Genomic DNA, 23,308 nt, shown 5'->3' with positions numbered 1-23,308 from the left:
GTTTTTGTGTTTTTAAAGAAACGTGCAACTCCTATTCCTGTCTTAAAAACTTGACAAGGTAGCAGTCAAAGTCTCACAGCAGAAAAAGATGCCTATTTTCAGCAGTGTTTGAAATGCAGATCCCGATTTCATCAGTTCAGTAGTTTATCTAAAACATCCAACAATAATGGATCAAGCTTTCAAGGAGAGAGAGAGAGGGGCACTTGTTCAACGAGGCAAGAATTAAGAATTCCTTCAGTCTCAAGGCAGGACTACTGAGACAGGACAAGCCCAGGCTGCACCTGTGGGACATCTAGTCCCAAGCTAAGAGCATTATCCTTTTTCCCCAACTACACCAAATCCCACAATTCACCAGGAAAATGATATTTCAAACAAGATCTCACACACAGATGCACAAATAAATAAATCAGAGCAGTGTGGGGTTTTAAAAGCAGAACACAGGTTTATTTACAATCAAGTTCTTATGGGCAGCTGAATAAATAAAATTTTTGCCCCATATACTCTAATTCCCCTCTGCAGAAAGTGTCTGAATGAAAGGTTGGGTTAGAGGGAACCTGTCAGAGCAGCTCCCCCAACCCAGCCCCTCCAAAGAACACACTTCCACAATAAAACACTATTGGGAAAGAAGAAAATAAAGTGCAAATAAAAAGGCAATAAACCGCTGGTGGCTTGTCTTGAGACCCAGATGATGTGGAAAGGTTTGGCTGGATAAAGATATGCCAGGTGGCTCACACTCAGTCACATCATGTTTGGGGTGCCAGAACAGGGACAGAGCTCAGACACTGCTCGGTACCACAGAGGGCTCCAGCGCTAATGGGAATATTGCACGTGTGCTCAAGAGTGGGGCAAATGGCCTGGAATTGCCAGCACCAAAACAATGCATTTGGGAATTGGTGCCACTGCTCCCCTGTGTGCTGACAGCCGCCAGGACAGGACGGATGAACAGAAAAAGGGACCAAACATCGTATTCCAGGACTGAAGTCACAGGATCACTACATTCCTCATCACTGCAGCACATCATCAACAACCTCAACAAGCTTAGCTCTCTCCTCACACCCAGTAACCAAACTGCCTGTGGTATAAAAAGATTAAAAATCTATTTGGTGATGCCCAAGTTGTTGAAGGGCATTTCAACACAAGGGTGCAGAAGCCCAGAAGAACAGACCGTTGCCTCAAGAACCGATACATAAAGTTCACATGACAGTGCTGGAGAGCCTGTGCCAGGATCAGAACAGATCCAAACTGAGTTGATGACTCAAAGGCAGAGCTGTCAGAACCATGGGGAACTCTCTCTAAAAGCTGTTCCAACACTTGAAACTGCCTAGGACATGTTTATTCTCATCCCATGCCTGAACTAGGCCACCAGAACAGAACACAGGAGACAGGACATGCTTTAAGTCAGCATACACAATGAGTTCTTTCCAAAGTTTCCACCTCAGAAGTGCTGTAGGTACATTTGTGTGACAAATTATTTGGCACAGCTGTCTGGTGAGGAATCCCGCCAGTATCTTCAGCTCCACGTGGTGCATAGATACTGCAAGTAAAGGCATGACTAAGTAGCATTCTCCATCTACAACAGCTAATCCCATTCTGAGTCCGAGTGCCACAGTGCAGTTATGGCCGTGAGAAGCCTCTGACTCAGGTCCTTTCTCCATTGCTTTAGAACTTCCCTCTGGAAAGCAAAGCCCATGTGCTTGTCAGTGTGCTGACTCTGGATGGATCTGGGCTCGGGTCTCCAGGCAGTGCAGCACCACCACACAGCCTCCCATCAGTCAAAACTCAGCCCACAGCACAGCCTTGTTGCCTTTGTCCACACTGACCACGTGCGCGCCCGCCGGCGACCACGTCACTGCATTGATGGAAGAACTGAAAGGGAAGGAAGAGTGAGTTTACAGGAGAGCTGAATCCCACAACAGCACCTAGCACTGCAATGAAATACTATAATATTCCTATTACAAATAAAAAACCCCACCACCTTCTCACATCTCAAGAGACTTGGGCTTTTAATAAGTCTGAGGCAGGTACTATTTCTTGAAAAGGTATTGAATGCACTTTATTAGAATCATATCTCAGTTTAGCAAGATAACAACAAATCTAATCTAATTCAATCTAGAGAATACTGCACAATGAATCCACAAAGCCTTTGTAGAAGTGGCAAAGCTGTACAACTCCAACTTTCTGATAGCTCAGCGAGATCCACAACCCTGATGCCCCCCTAGGCTGCATGTCCCACTTCCCTCACCTGTGATGCTTTGCAAGCGTCCTCTCCAATTTCCCAGTGAGCACATTCCAAATGTAGAGGGCCCCATCAGCTGAGCCAGCAGCCACATAGTTACCATCAGGGCTGTGAGATCACACCAAGTGCAGAGGACAAAGAACAATTTCCAAGTCAGCAATTTTCAGCACACATCATTCCACCCACAACTTCCTAAGCAAGCAACTTGGCATTAAATAGTTTTTAGGAGTTATGTGTTATCACCTGCTAATACTCAGAGGTGAAAGCACTTTGAAATGAGGGCATTTCCAAGACATTGGATCAACATTTACAGATACACTATGGCTTGATCAAAAGGTAACCTTGGACAAATTACAAACTTTGCCAGAGTTTTTCTAGCTCTAACTGGGGACTAGTGCAGCCAAGCATCAGGAATCACTCAGTTCAGCTGGGGAAACGTTCATCAGGTATCTTGTTTGTGTCTGACCTTACCTGAACACAACTCTTGTCCAGTCAGAGCCACATTTGAATCCCTGGGCACTGGAAAGTTAGAATCAGATAACTGTTTACTCATTTATGAGAAGACAATGAAAAATCAATTATGAGAAAACAACTTACTAAAGACAACGTTAAGGATTTCTGCATGGTTCAGAATAAACTCCACCATCCCTTTATCCCAATTCATGTCTCTCATACACCCTTCTCTCAACGGTACCTGAAGAAATTATTTTCTTTAGAACAGAGACTTCTAAGCCAAGCTGCCTTCTTTAAAGAGAAACATGAGAAGATCCATTAGAGCAGATCTTTGCTGTTTCTAGACATTCTTGAGAACTTTGCCACGTAGGAAAAAAAAGTGAGGAGACTGCTCTCTTCACAGAAGTCCTGAAAACCACTCCAGCACTGAGGGTAGCCCATAATACAAGATCCTGCAATTCCCAGTGTTCTGGTGAAGAATACACTCACCTGAACGTCTGCTTGACAGCACTGACCCGCAGGTCGATGATCTTGAGCAGATCATCACGGGAACAGGTCAGAAGCTCTGTTCGCTCCGGGTTCAGGTCCAGAGCTGTGATTCTTCCAAGCAACTCCAGTTCTTTTACAATGCTTTCAGTCCTAAAGACAGAAAGAGGGAAAGAAAAAAAGAAAAAAAGAGAAGAGGAAGCAAAAAAGAAAGCAGTGAACTAGGGTTCAGAAGCCAAACCAGTGCATCAAAACTTTGGCTTGTCCCAGTGTGGAAGAGAAGAAAAAGAATTACTGGTTTATTTTTACATTTTATTTCTTTCCCAAGCTAGATCCCACTTTGCAGATAGCATTTCCAGCAAACAGTTAAGACACTGCTTTCCTCACAATCCCACCCTAGAACAGCAAGTACTGACCAATGAAAAGTGTTTACCAGCAAGCAGGCTGTCTTTTCAGAAAAGAAATGAGATCCCCAAAAATAATAATAATAATAATTAAAAAAACACAACAAAAAATTATAATGCCAAACAGCATAAAAGTGGCAACAAAAGTCTTTTTAATGGCCTTTTGCCACTTTTGTAACAGTCTCCCCAGCTGCCAAGCTCAAGAAGGGTTCCCTACTTCAGATTAACCTGACAGCAAACCCATAAGCTCTCCTACAATAATTTTACCTGATGTCCCAGAAACGAATTTTCTTATCAAAATGTCCACTCATTACACACTGCTCAGTACACACAATGTCATTGCAGCTAGATCCTGCAAACACTGTTTTTATACCTAAAAAGGAGAAACCAACGGTGACACACTAAAATTCACATTGTCCAAACTGATGAAAACTGAGACAGAAAACAATCCCTAAACCCTCCCTCCCACAGTGGCCACACAGAGCAGGGTACTGGCACAGGGTAAACTGTCTTAAAATAATCCCGATTAAGTCTTCAACCTTTCTGCCCTTCTCAATCTCCTTTCCTGGGACTTTAAATGACAGCCACATCACTTCCACTTCATATTTAGCCAGCTATAATTTGCTACTGTTAACAACATGAATCTGTCTCCTTGACCTACGTTTGCAATTGAGGTATCAAGGTAACTTTGAATCTCAGTGCAAGCAGGTTTAAGAGCCCCCAGTGGGAGAAAAACCAAGGAAATAAGGTATTTCTCATGAAAAAAAGCCTGGATCCTAGCAATTCCTTCATTTGAGATGTTGAAATTTTCAGTACATTTCCAAGACACACTTCCATCCACCCACCTGTGGGTTAAAAACCTGGCCTGGCTCTAAGTTTTTAGTGGAAGCCTAAAATACCCATCCCCAGACTGGTAAACAGAGAACACTCCCCAAAACAGCTGCTCTCAGTGTAATAGCATTAACAGTGCTTCCTGCACACACAGGATTTCTCATTCCAGGTAACAGGCAGAAAGAATTCAGTATTTAAAGAATAACAGCAAATGGGATGCCTGCTAGCTTTTTCCATTTTTATACTGGCAAAAAGATTCAATAATTGATCTGACATTAGACCACATAAGCATTCAGCAGAAGCACAAAACACGGATGAAAGGAGAAGTTGGGCTTCCTTACAAACTTTGCTGCGGAGGTCCCAGAGCTTGAGGGTCCGGTCGTGACTTCCCGAAACAATGCGCGCATTGTCCAGCAAGAACTTGGCTGACAGAACTTTGCCACTGTGACCTGTCAGGGTGTGCTGGGGACAGGAGATGGACATGGTGAAACTGAGTATTTCCACTTGCTCAAATCGTGATTTGCATGTCTCCTGCATTGCTTGGCAGAAAAAACATCTATTACAGTTACACAGAGATCACCACTGAGTAGGAGTGTTAATTATCAGAGTCCAGCCTGGAGCTGGGAAACACAGGTCACCTTTTGCTGCAGTTTCTCCAGTTACTCAGGAACCTCAGCTCCCTCCTCAACACTGCACAGCTACATTTCATGGACAGATGGCAACTGCAACACAGCCTTGCAGGACAAACCAATGACAAGGGGTTAAAGCATGCTGAAAATGGAAATTGTGCCTTTCTGCTTTAGTATGGAGCTTCCCTGAAGGATACAACAGGGTATCGAGCCTCAATTGTTATTATATCTTAAAGCCTGAAAGCTGAGACAACCAGGGATTTCAGAACAAACTCCCTACAGCAGCTTCCCTAAGTGCAGAGGGAGGCTCTCTGGGGCTGAGAACATGAACCACATTCACTTAGAATTGCTCAACACTTACACACTAAATCACAAAACAGACAATGAATTACTAAAGTAAGAATTATGAAAAACAAGACAGAAATCTTTGTAGACAGATTTTTTTAAATACTCAAATGGAGTATCAAATCACACAAAGCAATCTGGGCTTGAAGAAACACAAAATAAAAGCCCTTAAGAATGGAAAGAAATGGAAATTTGGGGGAAAAACCCAAATCTGATACACAAAGCATCACCCCAAAAAGACCACCTTGCCTTAAGAAAGGAACACAAATTCCAGCAAGGAGGATCTATCTTCCACTCTGGTGCCCTTGCTGCACAGACATCACATACAGGTATCTGCATTAGACAGGGACTTTTGGCAAAGTTTGCAGTGATTTCAGCTTTACTACCTCCTGCTAATGTGCAAGCCATGAAAAGTTCAGTCCTCACACTTGAAACAGAGAGCAGCATTTCATCTCTGCAAACAATGAATGCACTCCAAAGAATTACAGTAGATTATGTGAATGTCTGCAGATGTAACTAACCTTTTGCAGTGAGTAATCTATGTCTGCTAAACTTGTATTTACTATAATTCACATCCAATAATAGGTTTTGCAGCCAGGGAGAAGGTGCAAAACAACTGATACTCTTCGCTTTCCTGAGACTTGACATCTCCACACTGAGAACTACCCCATGAATTACAGTGCATCTGTTGGTTATAACCAACATTGAAATGTCAGAAGATTTGAACATCAAAGTAGCATCTTACTAAAATAAAAAGTTGAGGAAAAGTGTACACAGGAAATGACAATTAAGAAAAGCTCTTGGAAAGCTGTGAAACTTTTCTTTTGTTCTATCAAAGGATTCTTTTCAAATCAGAGACAAGTGCTAGAGAAGAATATGAGTACAAAGTATTTGAGAGGAAAGGAGGAACCTTTCAAAAGACATTGAGGACGATGTCCAACATCTTGAGGCTTGCTGCCTTGGACAGCCAGGCAGAGGGCTCCTTTTCAAGAATGCTGCTCCAGAATTAAAATAGAGGTCCTGCTTTGTCTTCCACAAAGCCTTTTTCAGCAGCCTGTCCTTTGGGAGAGGCTGAAACATTGAGGTGGCCCTCCATAAATCATAAAAAGCATTTAAAGTTCCCCAGAGGGATACACAAAAGCGTACACATATTTCATGTGGCAAAGCTTTTCTAGGGGGGAGGTTGTACTGGAAAAATATACAGCAACTGAAGCTTCCTGCAAGGCTGTGTGGAGATCAACACTGTATTTTAGGACTTGCTGTGAAGACTCTCAAGAGATAAAGAACCTCTTAACAAAAAGAACAATAAAAAGAGTCTGTAAATGCCCAACTTCCAAAATTGCCATGTACCCATTTGACAAAATTAGGAATACAAGACAGAAACAATCTGTGCACTGCTTTGCTTCACAAGACTCACCCGTAATCGATTGTCATCAACTGTCCAGATTCTGCTGGCAAAGTCATTTGAAGCTGCTAAGAGGTAAGAACCCTGTGAACACAAGATTCCTTTAAAACTCCTTCTGCTAGTCAATATACAAACCAAATGCAAATATTTCCAATAAACCAGTAAAACCATATTAGTCCTATTTTGTCAAAGAAAAAAAGGAGTAAAACCAAAACCCCAATAGCAAATGCCAGTACAGAAAGCTAATGTAACCTTTCCCAAAGGCTATGGCACCTGCTTCTCACCAAAATGGGAGGGTTTGTAGAATCATGGCTTTAGGCTATAATAAGAATAATGTATACCAATTATAACAATAACCAGACCAGAAAAAGGACAATCATCTTTCCCTTTGGCTGCAGTGAGAAAATGCATTCTAGTTTACCCTCACCTGTCATGGAGTTGTTTCCTTTTTTTTTTTCAGAGTGAAAAAGCCCTGCATCATCTACCCCCACTGCTTAGAAAGGTCTCACAGTGGAGCTGGCCTGATTCTTAATTTTTTAATTTTCATTAAAATTAAAAAAGCACTTTAAGCTAAGATTTCAAAAATGAAATCTGCCTGAGGAGAGAGAAATCAACTTGTTCATGGCTTTAGGCTTAGGACTCCCACAAGTCACCCATGATGGAGAATGGCCAACACAGAATTCATGCTTGCACTCCTGTCCATCACAAAAGACTTTCCTGAATCCTTCCAATCCTTTGGCAACTCACCCAGGCAATTCTCACTGCAAATGTGTTCAAGCAACTTGCCAAACATCAGGACTAGTTTCTCCTGCAGATTAACAGCACAGGTCTAACAAGCTGGTCAGTGTCCAAAAGAAGGATCCTCTTGGGTGTGTATCATAATTTAACACATAGAATCACCAAATGGCAGAAATTATATCAGCTTTGTGCTATGGAAGAGGTCTCAGCAGAAAAGTCAAATCACATGTCCAGTTAGACCAATCCAAGACCCCAAACTCCTTCAAGCAGGACTGTTGGATGCTGATCCCAGTCATGTCTCCGCTGCTCCAGGTGAACATGACCTGAGCACATCTCACACTGTCAGCAAACACTCTGCCAGCCACAACATTGCTGTGTCATGGCTGGGGAGAAGCTGCTGGGAGAAATGGGCATGGAACTGCAAGTCTTAGGATAATCAGACCTTTTACTATTCATCACAGACCTCAGTAAAGCACTTACGGAAAAAAACTTCACAGAAATAAAGCCTCAGTATATTTGCTTCTTCTCTTATGCCAGCTTCAGTGGAAAGCTAATTTCTTACTTTAAACAAAAATCTGTAACAGCAAATGTCTGAGCTGCATGTCATCATCTGAATTGTAAAGCAAGGATTAGAATTACAGACTGCATCTTATCAAATAAAGATCTTTTGTACAGTTTTAACTACTTTCAGCTACTTTCATGTTTTAACCTATTTCTTAGGTAACTTTTCAATTAGAATGGAAACAATAGTAGAGAACAACCTAATTCCATTAATTTATTCCCAGTAACGAACAGTAGATATTGCACAGATACTCACAGCACTATCAAACTCTATGCTTGTAATCCCAGCGTTACTGCCAGAGAGGGAACCCTTGGGCTCACACCTATCTGCACAGAGAAAGATGAACAAAAACTTGAGCAATGGATTAGAACAGAAGTTGACACAAAGTGACCCACAATAGGAGTTTATTTAGCATCCCACTATACCCTAAAGCAAAAAGGTTTACCTCCCAAGACTTCCCAAAGCTTAACCCTCCGGTCCATGCCGCCTGTAGCTAGTAACCGCGAGCCGGGGCTGAACTGCACCGCGTTCACCTCCCCATCATGTGCATCCTGAGGGGGGGAAGGAACACAACAGCCACCCAAAAGGGAGTCAGCACACACCCAGAACCCACAGAACAGAAAGATACAGAACTTAAAGGTTATACAGAATCACAGCTGTGCATCTTTCAGCAGTACATAGGAAATAAAGCCACAGACTCAAACTCTGCTGTGGCTGGCAGTGTGCAGACAGCAAAAAGGCTGATCCTTATCTGAAGAAAAAATAAAGGCACATCAATAAAAACAGCAGCAAGGACTCAGCAGCAATAACAAACTAGCAAAAGCCTTACACTGCTGCCTAAGCTTAGACTCTTAAGTCACACCAGAAAAAAAAATGAGGATAGGACAAGAAACAGTAATAGGTGATGTGCTGTAGAAGGAAAGTAACTTTTCACTCCTCCATCTAGAGACAGCCATGGAACATGATCCAATCAATTTGTGCAACCATGGAACAATCAAGTCAGGCTTGAGTTAGGCAGGTCTGCTAGGAAACAGCACAGCAGCTGCACTGCATTCCCTGGGTGTGCTGGTGATTATGCAGTACAAGTGTGACAGCACCTGCTTGCCTAGGACTTGGGCTTAAGCTGTGCCTCCTCTCTGCAGATGCACTGACTCCCCAGCACCCCTGCTTCTCACAGCTTAATGTTCTGAACTCTTGAACTTTTAAAACCTATGAGAGTTTTAAGATTCATTCCTTTTTCATTCTTCTATTCATTTCCCAGCTTTAGACAACTTACCCACACAGTCTTACCACCACAATCTTAGTTATTTTTAAAGTATTTTCAGTAACTGCTCTTTCAAAACCAGCTTTTCTGGAAACTTGTATTTTTACAGAACCTGTTGCTTGAATGTGGTCTGTCAGCTCACATTTAAGGCTAATCACATCTGATCTTTCTGCAAGTGCAGAGGAGCCATTCACAACAGAACTGGTGAAAGGCCTCACCTAGAAGTTATTATGGGAATGACTCCTGAAGCAGCCACCTTTTCCATCTCCTACTTGCCTCTCCAAAGGTGAGCCCAGTCTGCTCCTTGCATTTGCCAAAGCTCTGCCACAGAGCCCTTGCATTAATTCCTGGAATGCTCTGCCAGACCTAGACATGTCTTGACCCTCCACCTGGGCTCAAGACACTGGAGCTAAAGCCCAAGCCCTCCTCCCCTGAGTGCCCCTATTCAAGCCAGCTCCAGCTGCCACTTCAGCCATGACCCTATTCTCACATGAGGTGACATTGCCACTCCCTCCATCCACAACTTTCACTACAGAATATGGGAACAGGGCAGGCAAGAATACATGTGCTTCCCTGCTGCAGTGAGCCACACTGATACTCTGGATGAAGAAAACAAGTCTTTTAATATCCATGAAAACTCCACATCCAGCTCTGGAGTGCCCAAGAAAGCTCCAGAGGCATGTTCAAACAAGCAGCTGCACTGCAAGACAACTTCCTTTCAGTCACAAGACAATGCCCTGCACAAAAATTTAAGTTTGGCTTTGTAAGGCAAAAAAACGCATAAAGGAGGTCTCAGGTTGAAAACCTTTGATCATGCACAGCAATTAAAGACACCCCATCACCATGAGCTCCTCTTCACCAGATTTGTTGGATTACATTTGGTGCCACAACTCCCTTTACTGTGGAGAACTGGAACTAAATTAATCCCAAACTGTCAGCAGTCTCTTCCTCAATCACAGCTCTACTATGGCGTGATAGAATAGGGACTGCTGGGAGCCAAGGGGGTAATAGGGTGGAATTTCCCTGTGCACTCAGAAAACTTCTTTGTCATCATCGACCTCTGTAAGACAGACATCGAGCACACTGGCTCTGAGAAACATTTGGTCTAACAATTAAATGGAATGACTGCTTCTCCCATCCAAGAATTCCTTCCTGCTCAACAGTGCTTATAGTAAGAATCTCAGGATATCATTCCCACACAGAATATTCTCTTCCTCCAAAACAAGAACAAAGAACAGCAGAGCAGAGAATTCCTTTGGTACTCACAAAGACACATATGGCAGTAGTGGGCACTCTCACTTCTTTACTGGCACCTGGATGTGGTTCTGCATTATCTTGGGGTGCAGGGAACGAGGACAGAGAACGCCTCCTGACATGAAACAAAGCAGAAACATTTTAAAATGAGAAATGAACACTGTTTCTCTTGACTTCATCCTGATCTATACCTGTCAATTAGCTACTCTGTGCAGAAAGTAAAAAATGGGGGACGGTGTTTCTAACATCTTTTTTTTAATCCTATCTTTCAAAAATTACATTTGTCACGTAACACTATATTCACTTGTGGCTTTAGATATTTCAGAGTTCACCACATAAGTTACCTGAACAGATTGCTCACCTCATTTTGGAGCAGTGTTTTAATGTTTTCAATACGAAGAGAAACATGGGACTGGCTGCAGCTCCATTGTTATGTCTAGGAAGACTCAACACCATTTCAGCACTACATACCAGGCAGCAAAATGCTCTGTCTTAAAGTTTGGGCTGCTCCATTTAAGCAAAGACATCTACCTACAGCAGAGCTTATCTCAGAAGGACTGGCTCCACTCTGGAGCACAGAACCCAATGATTTACTTTAAATAACCCTACTAAAGGAGCAAAGTGCAGTGGAAAGTAAGAGCAAACCCCATGTATTCTCTCCACAAAGAGGGGCTCATTGCCTCTCTCACCATAGACAGTTTCTAACCAGAGTAATCAACTGCAGAATCTAATCAGCACAGGGCATCTGCGATCCATGTTACTTCAATGGAATACAATCACATGCTGGACTAAGAGTGGATAATGTTTTCACCTGGCAGTATCAGAAGACTGATGTCCCAAAAGGGGAGACTCAGACAGACTGGAGGGAAAGGTCAGAGGTCAGCACACGGCAAGATGGAAGAAACAGGAAGTTGAGGAGAACAAAAAAGAAAAAAAAAGAAAGGCAGAAGCTAGAAGGAAGGCTGAAAATATTTGTTTGCGTTCCCTGCATCACCAAGATTTTGGTGTACATTGAAACCAATAAACAAAACAAGGAGGTGAAAGTGTTCTAACCTACCCAAAGATATTACTGATAGAGTCCAGAAGGCCTCCAGCTGGCTGGGAGAGTCGCTTACTGAAGGAGGGGAGGACAGGTTTAAACCTCGTGAATAGCTTCTCCACATAAAGATCAATACAAACACATTTCATAGCAACATGTCTCTGGAAAGACTCCCTCCCCTCAGACCCAGCCCAGAGACAGAGAACACCAAGGCAGGCATCAGTGCAAAAGTCATTGGTAACTACAACTCAGAACACATTTTGTGGGTGAAGTTTCCTCAGTGTCCCTCAACCTCACCCTGTGAATTGCTGGGTTTAGATAGAACAGTCTGCCAAGTCTGAAGTTTCAATCATGATCTCACATAACTACCTCTTACTTTCCACTCACTGCTATTTCAAAGAAAGAACAAGATGCATTTAATCTAGGTGAAGATTATTTTCAGCATTTAGATAAACCCAGCTATTTGCAAAGTCACAGTGGTATCTTGTAGAGTAATGGAGGCATAGAACAACAGGCATTGTAATACCCATGTTATTAACCATATGGTTTTTAAACATTTGTTTTAAAGATTAAACAAAGATTTTTTTCAGGCACTAGGGTATTTTAGTTAAACCAGCAAAGGAAAACCAGCACATCTAAAGCATGGCAACAGAGAACACAGCACATGAGTCTCCTACAGCTCTGGTATCAGCACTAAACTGTGTCCATCTAAAGGCAACTAGAAACCTAAGTTACATTCCCAACATTGTTCCAGCTCTACTGTGCCCCTTGTCCTTCCTCAGTGACATGCTACAAGAATCCCTTGGTCACAAACCTGGACGTGCGGCTGACAGCTCGCACCGGAGAGGTTTCCTCAGCTGTGTCAGAGGTCTCATCTGCAAGCACTTCGATATCATCATCCCTGCTGAAGTGAGAGAAAACACCTCCTTTTCAACCAGCCACTGACAGCATGAACTGACAGGATGGCACTGTTCCAGGGCCTGTCTGTGTCCATGCCCAGAGCAACCCAGCTTCATGGAGCTAAAGCAACACACAGGGAGATCCAGACAACTCACACTGACACAACTGCCACTGCCAGTCTCTGAAAACAGATACAGATAGCAGCTAAATTTCAGGTTTTTTCTTTCCAGCTGCTAATCTGACTTCACTGACAGTAGGGCTGGATTTCCACACTCCCATTTCTGTTTTCAGAGTGAATGATATTTGGTGGAACAGTTACAGAAGAACAAAAACTTGAGTTACTGCAACATCAAGTATAGGTGATATCAGCACCATTTTTGCTGTTTCAAAACAAGCAAGTGTTAAAAAAAGCACAAGACATTGACTGAATTTTCTTGCTTCACTTACAGCAAAGACACCCTGATACTTTCTACACTCTTGTACTTCAGGCACCATTAAGTGTGAGCTGTTTTTTGTTCACTCCAATAAAGTGCTGGTTCCAATCACACAAGTGTGTGGTTCCAAGCCATGCACAATAAATTAATCCAGCTAAATTACTCAGCTAATGCTGAAGATTTTCCCCCATTAGTCACCATGAGCTCTGACAGCTTGGTGTTTTTTCCTTCAGTGATGATTTTTTTCTCCACTGCTGATTTTGCAGGACAAACTATTTTTAAACACACTTTAGTAACCTAATGCCATTTGAAGAGAAGTTTAAATTCAGTATTTAACCAATATGTGCCATCAAATAACATTCAGCTGCAAAAGAATGAAACCATTTGTAGTCCCTCATTGAGAATATAGCTGTAATTTCAATTCTAAGATTTTGGAGGAGAGTATACATGAAAAGATTATGGAAAATATATTCTCTGATTGAATGTATTGGGCTGGTGTTCCAATAAAATACTATCAAGTTCTGCCAATATTTATTTTTAAAAATCCAAAGTTTCTGCTATTAAAACTACGTGTAGCAAAAGAACTTCCCATGTTAACAGTGTGTTTTTAGGTAAATATCAACACTAGGGCACACCTCCTGAAATGGTGCTGTTTTTCCCTTCAGTAAGCAGCACATTTACACAACACAAACCCTCTCAAATTACAAAATCCTAAAGAAGAAATCAAAGCCATCTCTGAAGCAGAGTTTGAGTAGTACAGGGAAGCAATTATGCTACAGGGTGTCTCACACCCCTTTCCCCATGCCCTTCTTCCCTCTCCCAGCCTTTCACACGGTGCCCCTTCAGGAGGGATGTACTGCTCCTGTCCTTCGCCAGGGCTTGCAGCACAGCACTCAGTGTGACTCTGGTGTGAACATAAAGAGAAAAGATCTCCAGTAGGAGCCTGCAGGCAGCTCTAGCACCACTCAGCAGGGCCCAGGAACAGCATCAGATGCAGCTGTTCTGGACCAGGCAAACACAAACCCCCTGATCAGCCCAGCTCAGAGCACCCACAGCTCCCACTGCCCACTTCAGCCACCTGATCCAACACCACCTGAGCCAAACACAGCAGGGCAGGAACAAGGACCAGAGGGATCCTCATCATCTTACCAGGCACAGTATTCCACTGTTTTTCCCTTAGACAATAAATCCCTGCCAGTATAGAAGCCATGTTTTCACCCAGGTTAATTCACCTGTTCCTACAGGAAATCCTTGACCATGTTTGTAGTCTAACATTTTAAAATTCAGGCATCTCCAGGGGAATTGTTTCATGACTTCACTGCTTCGTGAAAAAGTATCTTAAACACCAAGGGCATGTATCTCAGCATAAAAACATTGGTTATGACAACATCCATTGACCATATGAACCGTTCCTGGCATCTATTTTGAGTCCTAAAAGAGCTCCTTCTTCTGTAAGTTCAGGTAGGGAGAGTTACTGCACATTTCTGACTTCACACAAGAAGTTCAAAAACTCCTCTACATCAGCCAATTTAGGAATAACAAAGATACCATTTATCATGCATCTGCATGAACCTGAGGCATAAACTGGTGAAAGAGACTTTAGAAATCAAGACTGCTTACGGTTCAACAGGCAAGGGCTCTTTGGCAGCTTCTGCCAGCTCCTTCTGCAGCCTGGCCTGGCGTCTCCTAAGAAAGAGAACCCAAGGTTAATAAAAAAGAAAAACAACATTTCCTTAATCCCATTCCAAAGGCTACCCTGCACGGTTTTGATGGGCTTCATAGGATTTAAAATAAAACTATCAGTCCTCTGCTCTAATTTTATCCTGCTTTTCAAGATACTCTGAGCAGGAGAGGCCATTTTCTTTCTGAGAGTAGCAAAGGACAAGATCACTCAAGTGAGGCAATGAGGCAAAGTGAACCTATGGCCCTTTATGATCCATATGAATATTCATTAGCTTGGAGGGCTAGAACTTGCCAAAATAATGATGATGTTAGTGAAGGTAATACAAAACTGCCAGCTACTGTGAGACTAGTAACACAGGTCAGTCTCCAGGTATCATTAGCTGGCAAGTAAGCTGAAACAATTCAGAAGAAAATTTATTTTGCATGGAAAAAAAGCCTAAAAAACTGCTTTTGCAGAAAGTTTTACATAGCTCATGGAAGATGCTCATTCTAGAGGAATGCAAAAAACACCGAAGTTAGTCAAGTCAAAAAAGGATAAAACTAGGAGCAGTATAAGATGCAATATGAACAAGAGAAGTCCAAACCTAACATCAGCAAAACCCCACAGTTTCTATCTCATTTATGATCTTCAGCACACAGTTAATGTTGCTGAAGAAACAAAAGCACGTTTTATTCGTTTAAAAGACAGGAATGTTTTCACAAAGTGTCAGTCTGTGTTGGCTGGAAAAAGAAACAGAAAGTTCTGGACTCTCACCGTGTTGAGCAACAACAGAGACCTCAGAGGTCAAAACCAGGTTTTATCCTGTGCACTCATAGCTGAAAAATACATCAGTTTTATCAAACAGAGGTCATGAATCTCACCTTGAATCCTTCTCATTTTCTGCATTCAAACGATTGGCTTCTTGTGCTTTCTCTGCCATCCAGCGTGAGACCAGCTCCTGGTTGTCTTCAGTAGTTTTCCTCAGTTTCTCCTCCAAGGCATTGAAGGTGATCTGCAGAGCATCATATTCATCTTTCAGTGTCTGATTAGCTCGCTCAAGATCTTGCAGTTTGCTACGCAATTCCTGGCACTCTGTTTCCAGTTCAGAAATCTTTTGTAAACACTCTGCAATCCTGGAATGGCAATAAAACATACAAAACCATGAGGATCTCCTTTTGGACCTGTGCCATCTTCCTTGTGCTGTTTGCACAATGCCTCACAAAGGCATTTTTAGCCCTGGGCTAAGACTCCTAGAGAATATCATAACTCCAATAAAGAACTCCATCAGAAATCTGGCCACAGACAAAACACTTCTTACTCACTTGGCTTCATTCATCTGCATCTCTTTGTCCTTCTGCTGCATTTGGTTGTTCAGATCAATTACAGACTGGGCCAGCTGCAGAGAGGAGAAAATTGCATTACAAACTGCAGGGATGTCAGTGGATAACACACTGAGCAGCCTTCAGTGCAAGCACAGACTAGTCTAGCACTAAGAGTATGGATCATACATTTCAGATCTTTTTTAGCCCAGCTTTCTATGCAGATCTGCTACACAGGTCCTTAAATCAGAGAATCCGCTTTCAAAAATGAATTGTCAAAAAGCTGCTGTCCTTTGATGTCTCACTCTGTTCCCTCAAGAAGTTTCATTACTAGTCAGATCAAACGGAACGTGTATTAGGAAGAAATTTGAGTGGTAGAAAAATCAATACAGAAACTAAAAATTGTCAAGTACACAACAAGTGAGTACTGACAACCAAGAAATCATCCTGTTACGGCCACAACAGCCATTCCAAGAGACACACAGCTCCCACTGTGCCACCAAGAGTTCTCACAGAGAAAGCTGCTGGTGGAGTGCCTGCAGAGCACAGGGAACAGAGAGGCAGAGGCCAATGCTGCTGAGCTGCAGCTGCCAGCTCATAGCTTACCTGGCAGCACAGCCTCGGCTGCCCAGGGAGAAGGAAGATTGATTTTTGGGAGGAGTGCCTGCCTGTGTAAGTGGTTTTAGGACACCAGATCGGGAGCAAAGAAAGTGCTGTGAGTGCCCTGACCACTCTGTGCACAACTCCAATAGATAACAGTCTCCTCTTTGGAAAGCTCAGAATTTCTGGCACTGGAGCTTCTCCACACCTCCAGTGGGGTGTGAGCAAAGGAGCATGATAGTATTTTCCAGACCTTTCACACCTTCTCCCTGTGAAAGTGTGCAGTCCCATTCAGCTTCCAGACTCATTCAGTCCACTGCTGTGCTTTTAAAAACCCAATTCTGCTGCTGAAATTCCGTATCTCCTTGCCAAAAAACATCCCAAAACACAAATCCAAGACCCCCTGGCTTTTCCTCTCTTCCAGGCCCAAGCGTCATTGTTACAGAACTGCTGGGCTCTGAACCAGCACTCCCTTTCCAGCCTAGCACAGTGGCTCTTTCAACTTTGGCTGGTGCTTGTTTATTTTGTCCACTACCTCATGAGTGATGCTGCAAAGTGAGACCAGTGAAACCACTCACAGCCCTCTATGCCCCACTCATTCTAAGTCTTTTTGAGTTACTAGTGGTCATATACAGCTCTGTGGCCCAGATCAGTTCCCTCCTCCTCCAATATAACTGAAAACCTATTAATGAAACAGAAAATTCAGCACTTAAAAATCATGCTATGCTGACAATGTAAGCTCTCCTCTCCTGGTGACAGTATTACAGACCAGCCCGTCTCTGGTTGATCTTAATCAACAAAAATTGGGGAAGCTTAAAAAGGCTCTAGATGAAAGGAGGGAAAAATGATGATTGATGAGCCAGGTAAAATCATGGTCAAGCTCCCAAAAGGCCACATGTGGACCACAGAGAACATAAGACGACTTTCCAACCTCGCCACGTTTCTTGTGCAGCTCAGTCAGCTCCTCTTGGTGCTTTATCTTCAGCTGGGCCAGCTCCTGCAGCTGAGCATCGTTCCATGTGCCATCATGTCCTGGGCTGCAATGGGACAGAGAAGAAGAAGAGATGTCCCAAACCAGAATCCAGCTGTTCCTGTGTCATTGCCAGGGTCCAGACGTTGCCTCCCCTGGATGCTCTGTACACCAGGGACACAGGTGATTTGTAACAAACCAAGGCACAGCTCGCTTCCACACCACGCACTTCACCAGCCTTTTAAAAGGCCATCACACAGTACTGGAAAGCTACATCTCTACTGAAGACTACATTCACTTCTTGTACATTTCTAGAATGTACCAGAATTCAAACTCCAACTGAAGATAACTAGCCTTTGTTTAAATTGGCATGAAGATGACTGAGTCTTAGAGGTACACTGTCTAAATTCTGGAACAATTACAAGTATTTTACTACCCTGATTTGTTCTGGGGTGAGATGGTGAACCCTGAAGATGCAAGATGTTCTGGAGAGGGGACAGAACCAAAAGCTAGGAAACCAAGGGATTATTCCCAGGCCCTTGGGATTACCATCCCACCTGTGACAAGTCATTTCTCCACTGGCCTGACTACACTCCTTTTGTGCATAAGTTTTGAAGTGGTTACTAACTGTGTCTTTCAATACTATTACTGTGAGATAATCTTGAATTTTTACATATCAGAACATTTCTATCCACCCAAAACAACTAGAGAGTGTAACATTTATCCCTCATGCCTCTGAAAGCACAGACATGGGAACAGAGAAAACCAAGCTTTTTTAAAGGCACATACACACACAGACTCTGAGCATAATATCAGCTATATTTTGAATTACAGTCTTTAAAAAAACATAATTTTAACTACAACACCACCATCAAACAAACAGAACAAGGTAATTGCATCCCTTTCTGCAATCATTTTCTGTTGTTACAGTCCGGGGGAAAGAGATAATCCATCCAAATGCCTCACAGTAATATCAGTAACCTAATGCTCTTCTCAAAAAACAATCAACCCATCCCTGACTGAGTTAATGCTGCACTAACTGCATTTCCAAAAAAATGTGTGCAGACAGGAAACCAAGTCCTGTGGTAAGATCCAACATATCCTATAGCTCCAGCCACACTATAGCCAGAACTAGATACTACTCCTTGGCCTTGAGGGAAGTAAAACCCCTTTTCCTCAGCTATTTAGGATTAGAAAAGTAATTCTGTTTCAAAAATCTGTCATATATTGAGCACAGTATCAGAGTTCAGCTGAGCATTTACTTTCAGATGCTACTTCTGTGCCTTTCTTCTCATCCACATTTAGTCCAGCCTCATCTCTTAGACCTGGCATTCAGCCACAACACAATTCCCGTAAACCGAAATGGTTCAAGACAACTGCAGCCATCAGAAAGCTTTTGGGAACTTTCACATGGGTGTTAACTCCAGCCTGCTGGAGTTTTGCCTGCAATTCCTGTAAACCCAGCAGTTCTTCCTTACTGATTTGCTTTGTGTCCCAACTGGACACACTCATACAGTTCCCTGCTGTAGGGGGGCTCTGGTTTCAGGACACCCCTGCCTTCAGCACCAGAGTGCTACTCCCAGTCAGGCAGGAAGCTTCCCAAGAAATTCTACCAAAAAACAGGCACAAAACGTTTTCCTTTTGGCATCTGGTGCTTACTTATGACTGACACTTCACAATCATGGTTTATTTTGTTCTCCCCTTTCATGTGATGACGGATTGAAAGAAACTAAGCCATTAAACCATCCCATACTTATTAGGAAGAGCAGGTAAACACTGTAAGCATTTCAAGGCAAACAGACCAGGAGCACCAGCTCACCGTGGTCCACCTCTGCTCCATGAGTTTGTGATAAATCAGCCTCCTTCCCAAACCTGGCCAGACCTTTCTGTGCTGCACTCTAAACATGCTGTAACTTTATCACAGCTTAGACACAGCTGTAAGTTATATTTAGTCCAACAGAATTTCAGTTCGTTGTGTGCCACGTCACTGTAAGGACCTCGGAGCTGTTTGTGTGAGGCATTAAACAGTGGTTTAGGTTACAAGGTGCACAACAAACACCTGCTGACAAAAAAGGAGTGTTACATACCTGATCTCATGTCTGCTCTGCATGTCATATTTTTCTGCTTGAAGCTTATCAGCCAGCACTGCATGAAGGTCTGACTTCTCCAGCAGCTTGTTATCTGCAGGAGCAAAAAGTGCACTTTAGACAACCAGAAAGCAAATCCAGATTCCCATCTTCTCCTGCCTAGATCACTAGCTGTGATCTAGTCCCTTTAATTACTCTGACACAGCCAAATGCTACATGAGCCTGCACCACATCAGTGTGTTCTCATCCTCTTTGATCTCAAGAGGTTAAGGCACCATCCACCCACAACCCCGGGAACTCCTCATTAATCCAGAGGCTGTGTGGGACTGGTCTCATGAAAGCTTCATAGAGAAAGAGAGAGCAACTGCTCAGGTGCATTGCTATCTGCTAAAACAGAGTCCAAAGTTCAGACCCTTTAGGGCTCCTCAAAGGATGGCAATGAGGAGAACAGGCCTGCCAGAGAGGCCAAGCCCAGCTCTGCCGTTTGCTTTCCCCCACAGTGTGTGGGACCCCCCTCAATCCTGACACAGCTGAGGCAGGACAGGGACGGGCAGGAAAGCCCTGGACAGAGAGTGCTGGCCCCTGGATAGCTTCGAATTTTACAAAAGACCATGAACAGGGTCAATAGCACCATTGTTCTCAGTTCCACAAGCAACCGGGCAGGAATTGTGCAGACAATTCAGACATTCAATCACTGTCCAGAGCACAAAGCGCTTCAGCCTCTGAGAGAACTGAAACAACTCGATATTTTCCTCGATAAAGCAGAAATTTCAGCTTTCCTGTTATTACAGACACGTCCCAAACAGTCCCGTGAAAACGGCTCGGGTGAGGCCGCGGGGACCCTGTGCCACCGCGGCTTTCCCAGTTTTGAAGAAGAGGAGGAATCCCAGAACGATTCGGGCTGGAAGGGAACAGAGCGAGTCACCAGGTCCCACGTGCCTGCCCAAGCAGGGTCATCCCACAGCACACGGCACCGGACAGGATCCAGTTCTGAAATACCTCCAGAGAGGAAGACTCCACACCCTCCCCACTGAGCAGAGTCTCCCTGCAGATACTGATGGGCATCGGTGAGGGAGAAGAGAAGCGCTACTTCGGCCGCGCCCCGCCGGGCCCCGCTTACACTGGGCGATGATCTCCTCGAAAGCCTGGCGCTGCAGCCGGTCCCGCCGCCGCAGCTCCTCCGCGATGTGCCGCTTCCAGGGAGGGAACCCGGCGGCGCGCAGCCCCGACGCCATCTCCGCGGCAGGCCGGGGCGGAGCGGGCCGGGCAGGGCAGAGCGGGCGACGCGGGGGGAAGGGAGGCGGCGGGAGCGTGGGGAGGCGGCGGAGGCGGCGGGAGCCCCCTCAGAGCCGGGCCCGGGCCCGCGGCCGCGCCCCCACACCCGCCATGGCGCCGCGCTACGTCAGGGGTCCTCGCGTCGCTGCGGCGCGCCGCGACAGCGACAGAGGCTGCCCCGCCGCTGCCTGACGCCGTCCGCCCGCCTCCGGTGCTGCCGACCCCAGCACCGCTGTCCCCCGGCTGGAAGGCGCGGCGCGAGATCGCGCTGTAAATGCGGGGGCAGGATCAGGCGGGAGAAGAGGCGCTGAGGCCAGGAGGTCCCGCGCCGCGCCATTTTCTGTCCGCCATGTAGGCGCCATCTTGAGAGTGGCCCTGCCGCCATCCTAAGAGTGGCGCTGCTGACACGTTGAGCGTGGCCCCCGTCGCCATCTTGAGTGTGGCTTCACCGCCATCTGGGACGTGCCGGAGTGCCGCCATCTTGAGAGTGGCCTACCCACCATGTTGAGGCCGGCACCGCCCCGTAGCAGCGCATGCGCACAGGCCGCCCGCTGTGGGTGGGGGTGGCCGCGCTGTGCGGGCCGGGCGGGAGGGAGCGCCGAGTCACAGAGGGCGGGCACACCGCCCGCAGCTCCGTTCGTGCTAGTGACACTGGGGGACTTTGGTGAGGTGAACCAAAATGAGCCCAAAAACGGCTGCTAGAGATGAGGAAGGGCTGATAAAAGCTGGTGAAGCTCGAAACAGGCTGCTGGAGGCAGATGGGAATCTCTCGTGCTGGAGGTTTATAAGGCCACTTGGAAACATGGTGAAGGATTTTGTAGTTTACTCTGCTGGTGTGGTCAATGGAGTGCAGGTCCCTTCAGGGCCCCCTCCAGCCCAGCTCTGACTCTGGGCTGGCTGTGTTGTGACAGAAGGGGTCCCTGCTCCGAGGTGAGTGGAGCAGTTTCTGATGGGATGTTTCCTGAAGCTTCGTGCTCAGATTCACTTACTTCCCTCACTGTTTCCCGACTGGGAACCAGCAATGTTAATTTTCCGAGAAGATGCTGATCACCAGTGTTCTTCAAAGTTACGCTCAAAAAACCTTTTTTAAATTCAGCTTTGTTTCAGATCTTCATTTTACCTTAGAAAAGAGGGAACACGTCCAACACCTGGTCATTTTCTTTGTACGCTGAACCATAATGTCAAGATGCAAATTACTGTGTAGTATGGAGCAGACATAAATTCTGTGCTACCTCTCCATCCTTTCTCTTGCAAAGGTCTCTTCTTATTTTCCAGTCTCTTTGCTGCCTTTACTTTCTTCCCTTGTCTGACCTGTTTCTGTGAGATTGAGCTTTTACCCACCTCCCTTCTGCAGGGTTCCCTCTCCTTCCACAAAGTCTTTGTTGCTTTTCTGTAACCTTTTCTGCATGTTGCTGGACACCTTCATCCATCTCCATTCTCTCTCGAGCCCAACATTTACTACCGTGTTCTGTGCCATCTTTATTAGTTATGATAAAATCTAGTACTTCATTATAAGAGAGACTAATTTGTTTTTTATGTAATCTAGACCAGACCTTGAGAAAAATGCAGTAAAGTGTTAATAATAACTGTAATGTGTAGCAGATTACCGTCCCTGCCACAGAATGGTCTCAATTAAATCCAACCACACAAGTATGGAATAGCTGAATCTGGATGGGCCTCTGGAGATTCTCCAGTCCAAGCCCCACATTCAGCAGACCCGTGTCTGGTTTTTGTGACAGCTTCTGCAATCTGGGGTTTGTAAAACAGTTCTGATCACAGTTTTCTGAGAGCTACAGAAGAATGCCAGTTAGTTTCAATCTAAAAGGGTCCACTGAAGTATCCTTTCCTTTAGCTGACTTGGGAGCTCGAGCAAAGATTATCTGCAAATAAAATTAATGGAACTGAATAATGGTAATGAGCTGAGAACAGAAGTACAGGGAAATTTGGTGATGCATAATGAGATAATGCTTTGTGATGATGCATAATAAGATAATGCAGAAAAAATATAGCAAATTACAGCAGGCAAAAAGAAATCTCTCTTCTGTCAACCTGGGATTCAACTCTGAAATAATTTCTGAGAAACTTCAGTAGTCTAACACAAATGCAATCTTAAAATACTTTTTATTAGGAACCTCATTTGAAACAACACCATGCACACACTGAAGTTAGGAGGATCCTTTTCATATTCATGTGAGTAATAACTTGATGTTTGCTTACATATATATTTAGAAAGAACATTTTGTACCTCTGCAGCTAACACCTTTCCTGCACGTTGAAAGGAGTATTTGGATTATTCTGTACCTCTTGCATAACGAATCCTTCCATGGGCCTCGCAGGACTGCCCTGGGGACTGCAGCAGTCCTTTGGTGGCAGGAATGACCAGCATGTGAGACAGTGCCTGCTGGGCACCAGGA

The 23,308-nt window shown here is 44.4% G+C and overlaps 1 protein-coding gene and 2 non-coding genes across 6 annotated transcripts; all 3 read right to left on the bottom strand.

Annotated features, from left to right (window-relative positions):
* Positions 1-417: 417 nt before the first annotated feature.
* Positions 418-21,429, bottom strand: ATG16L1 (autophagy related 16 like 1). 4 transcript variants are annotated; one of them, XM_063408120.1, is made up of 18 exons: positions 20,740-21,427; positions 19,620-19,713; positions 17,494-17,599; positions 15,966-16,039; positions 15,525-15,776; positions 14,601-14,666; positions 12,461-12,547; positions 11,665-11,721; positions 10,620-10,722; positions 8,535-8,640; positions 8,345-8,415; positions 6,802-6,873; positions 4,752-4,872; positions 3,847-3,952; positions 3,179-3,328; positions 2,708-2,755; positions 2,243-2,344; positions 418-1,866 (listed from the first exon to the last, which is right to left on the bottom strand). In XM_063408120.1, the coding sequence occupies exons 1-18, from the start codon at positions 20,852-20,854 to the stop codon at positions 1,773-1,775; spliced, it is 1,824 nt and encodes a 607-aa protein (XP_063264190.1). In that variant the 5' UTR covers positions 20,855-21,427; the 3' UTR covers positions 418-1,772. The 4 variants fall into 4 exon arrangements, with proteins under 4 accessions (XP_063264190.1, XP_063264189.1, XP_063264192.1 ...); XM_063408119.1 differs by having other exon boundaries at positions 12,461-12,550; positions 20,740-21,426; XM_063408122.1 differs by lacking the exon at positions 11,665-11,721 and having other exon boundaries at positions 20,740-21,429.
* On the bottom strand, positions 7,729-7,991 carry LOC134556602 (small Cajal body-specific RNA 6). The gene has a single exon (XR_010081890.1). It is a non-coding gene; the product is annotated as a small Cajal body-specific RNA 6 (non-coding RNA).
* Positions 10,142-10,412, bottom strand: LOC134556603 (small Cajal body-specific RNA 6). The gene has a single exon (XR_010081891.1). It is a non-coding gene; the product is annotated as a small Cajal body-specific RNA 6 (non-coding RNA).
* Positions 21,430-23,308: the final 1,879 nt, after the last annotated feature.

Source organism: Prinia subflava, chromosome 11 (assembly GCF_021018805.1).
Source record: "Prinia subflava isolate CZ2003 ecotype Zambia chromosome 11, Cam_Psub_1.2, whole genome shotgun sequence".
In the NCBI taxonomy this organism is placed as follows: Eukaryota; Metazoa; Chordata; class Aves; order Passeriformes; family Cisticolidae; genus Prinia; species Prinia subflava.
Note: the sequence above shows the minus strand (reverse complement) of the source record. Positions and strands in the feature narration are given on the sequence as shown.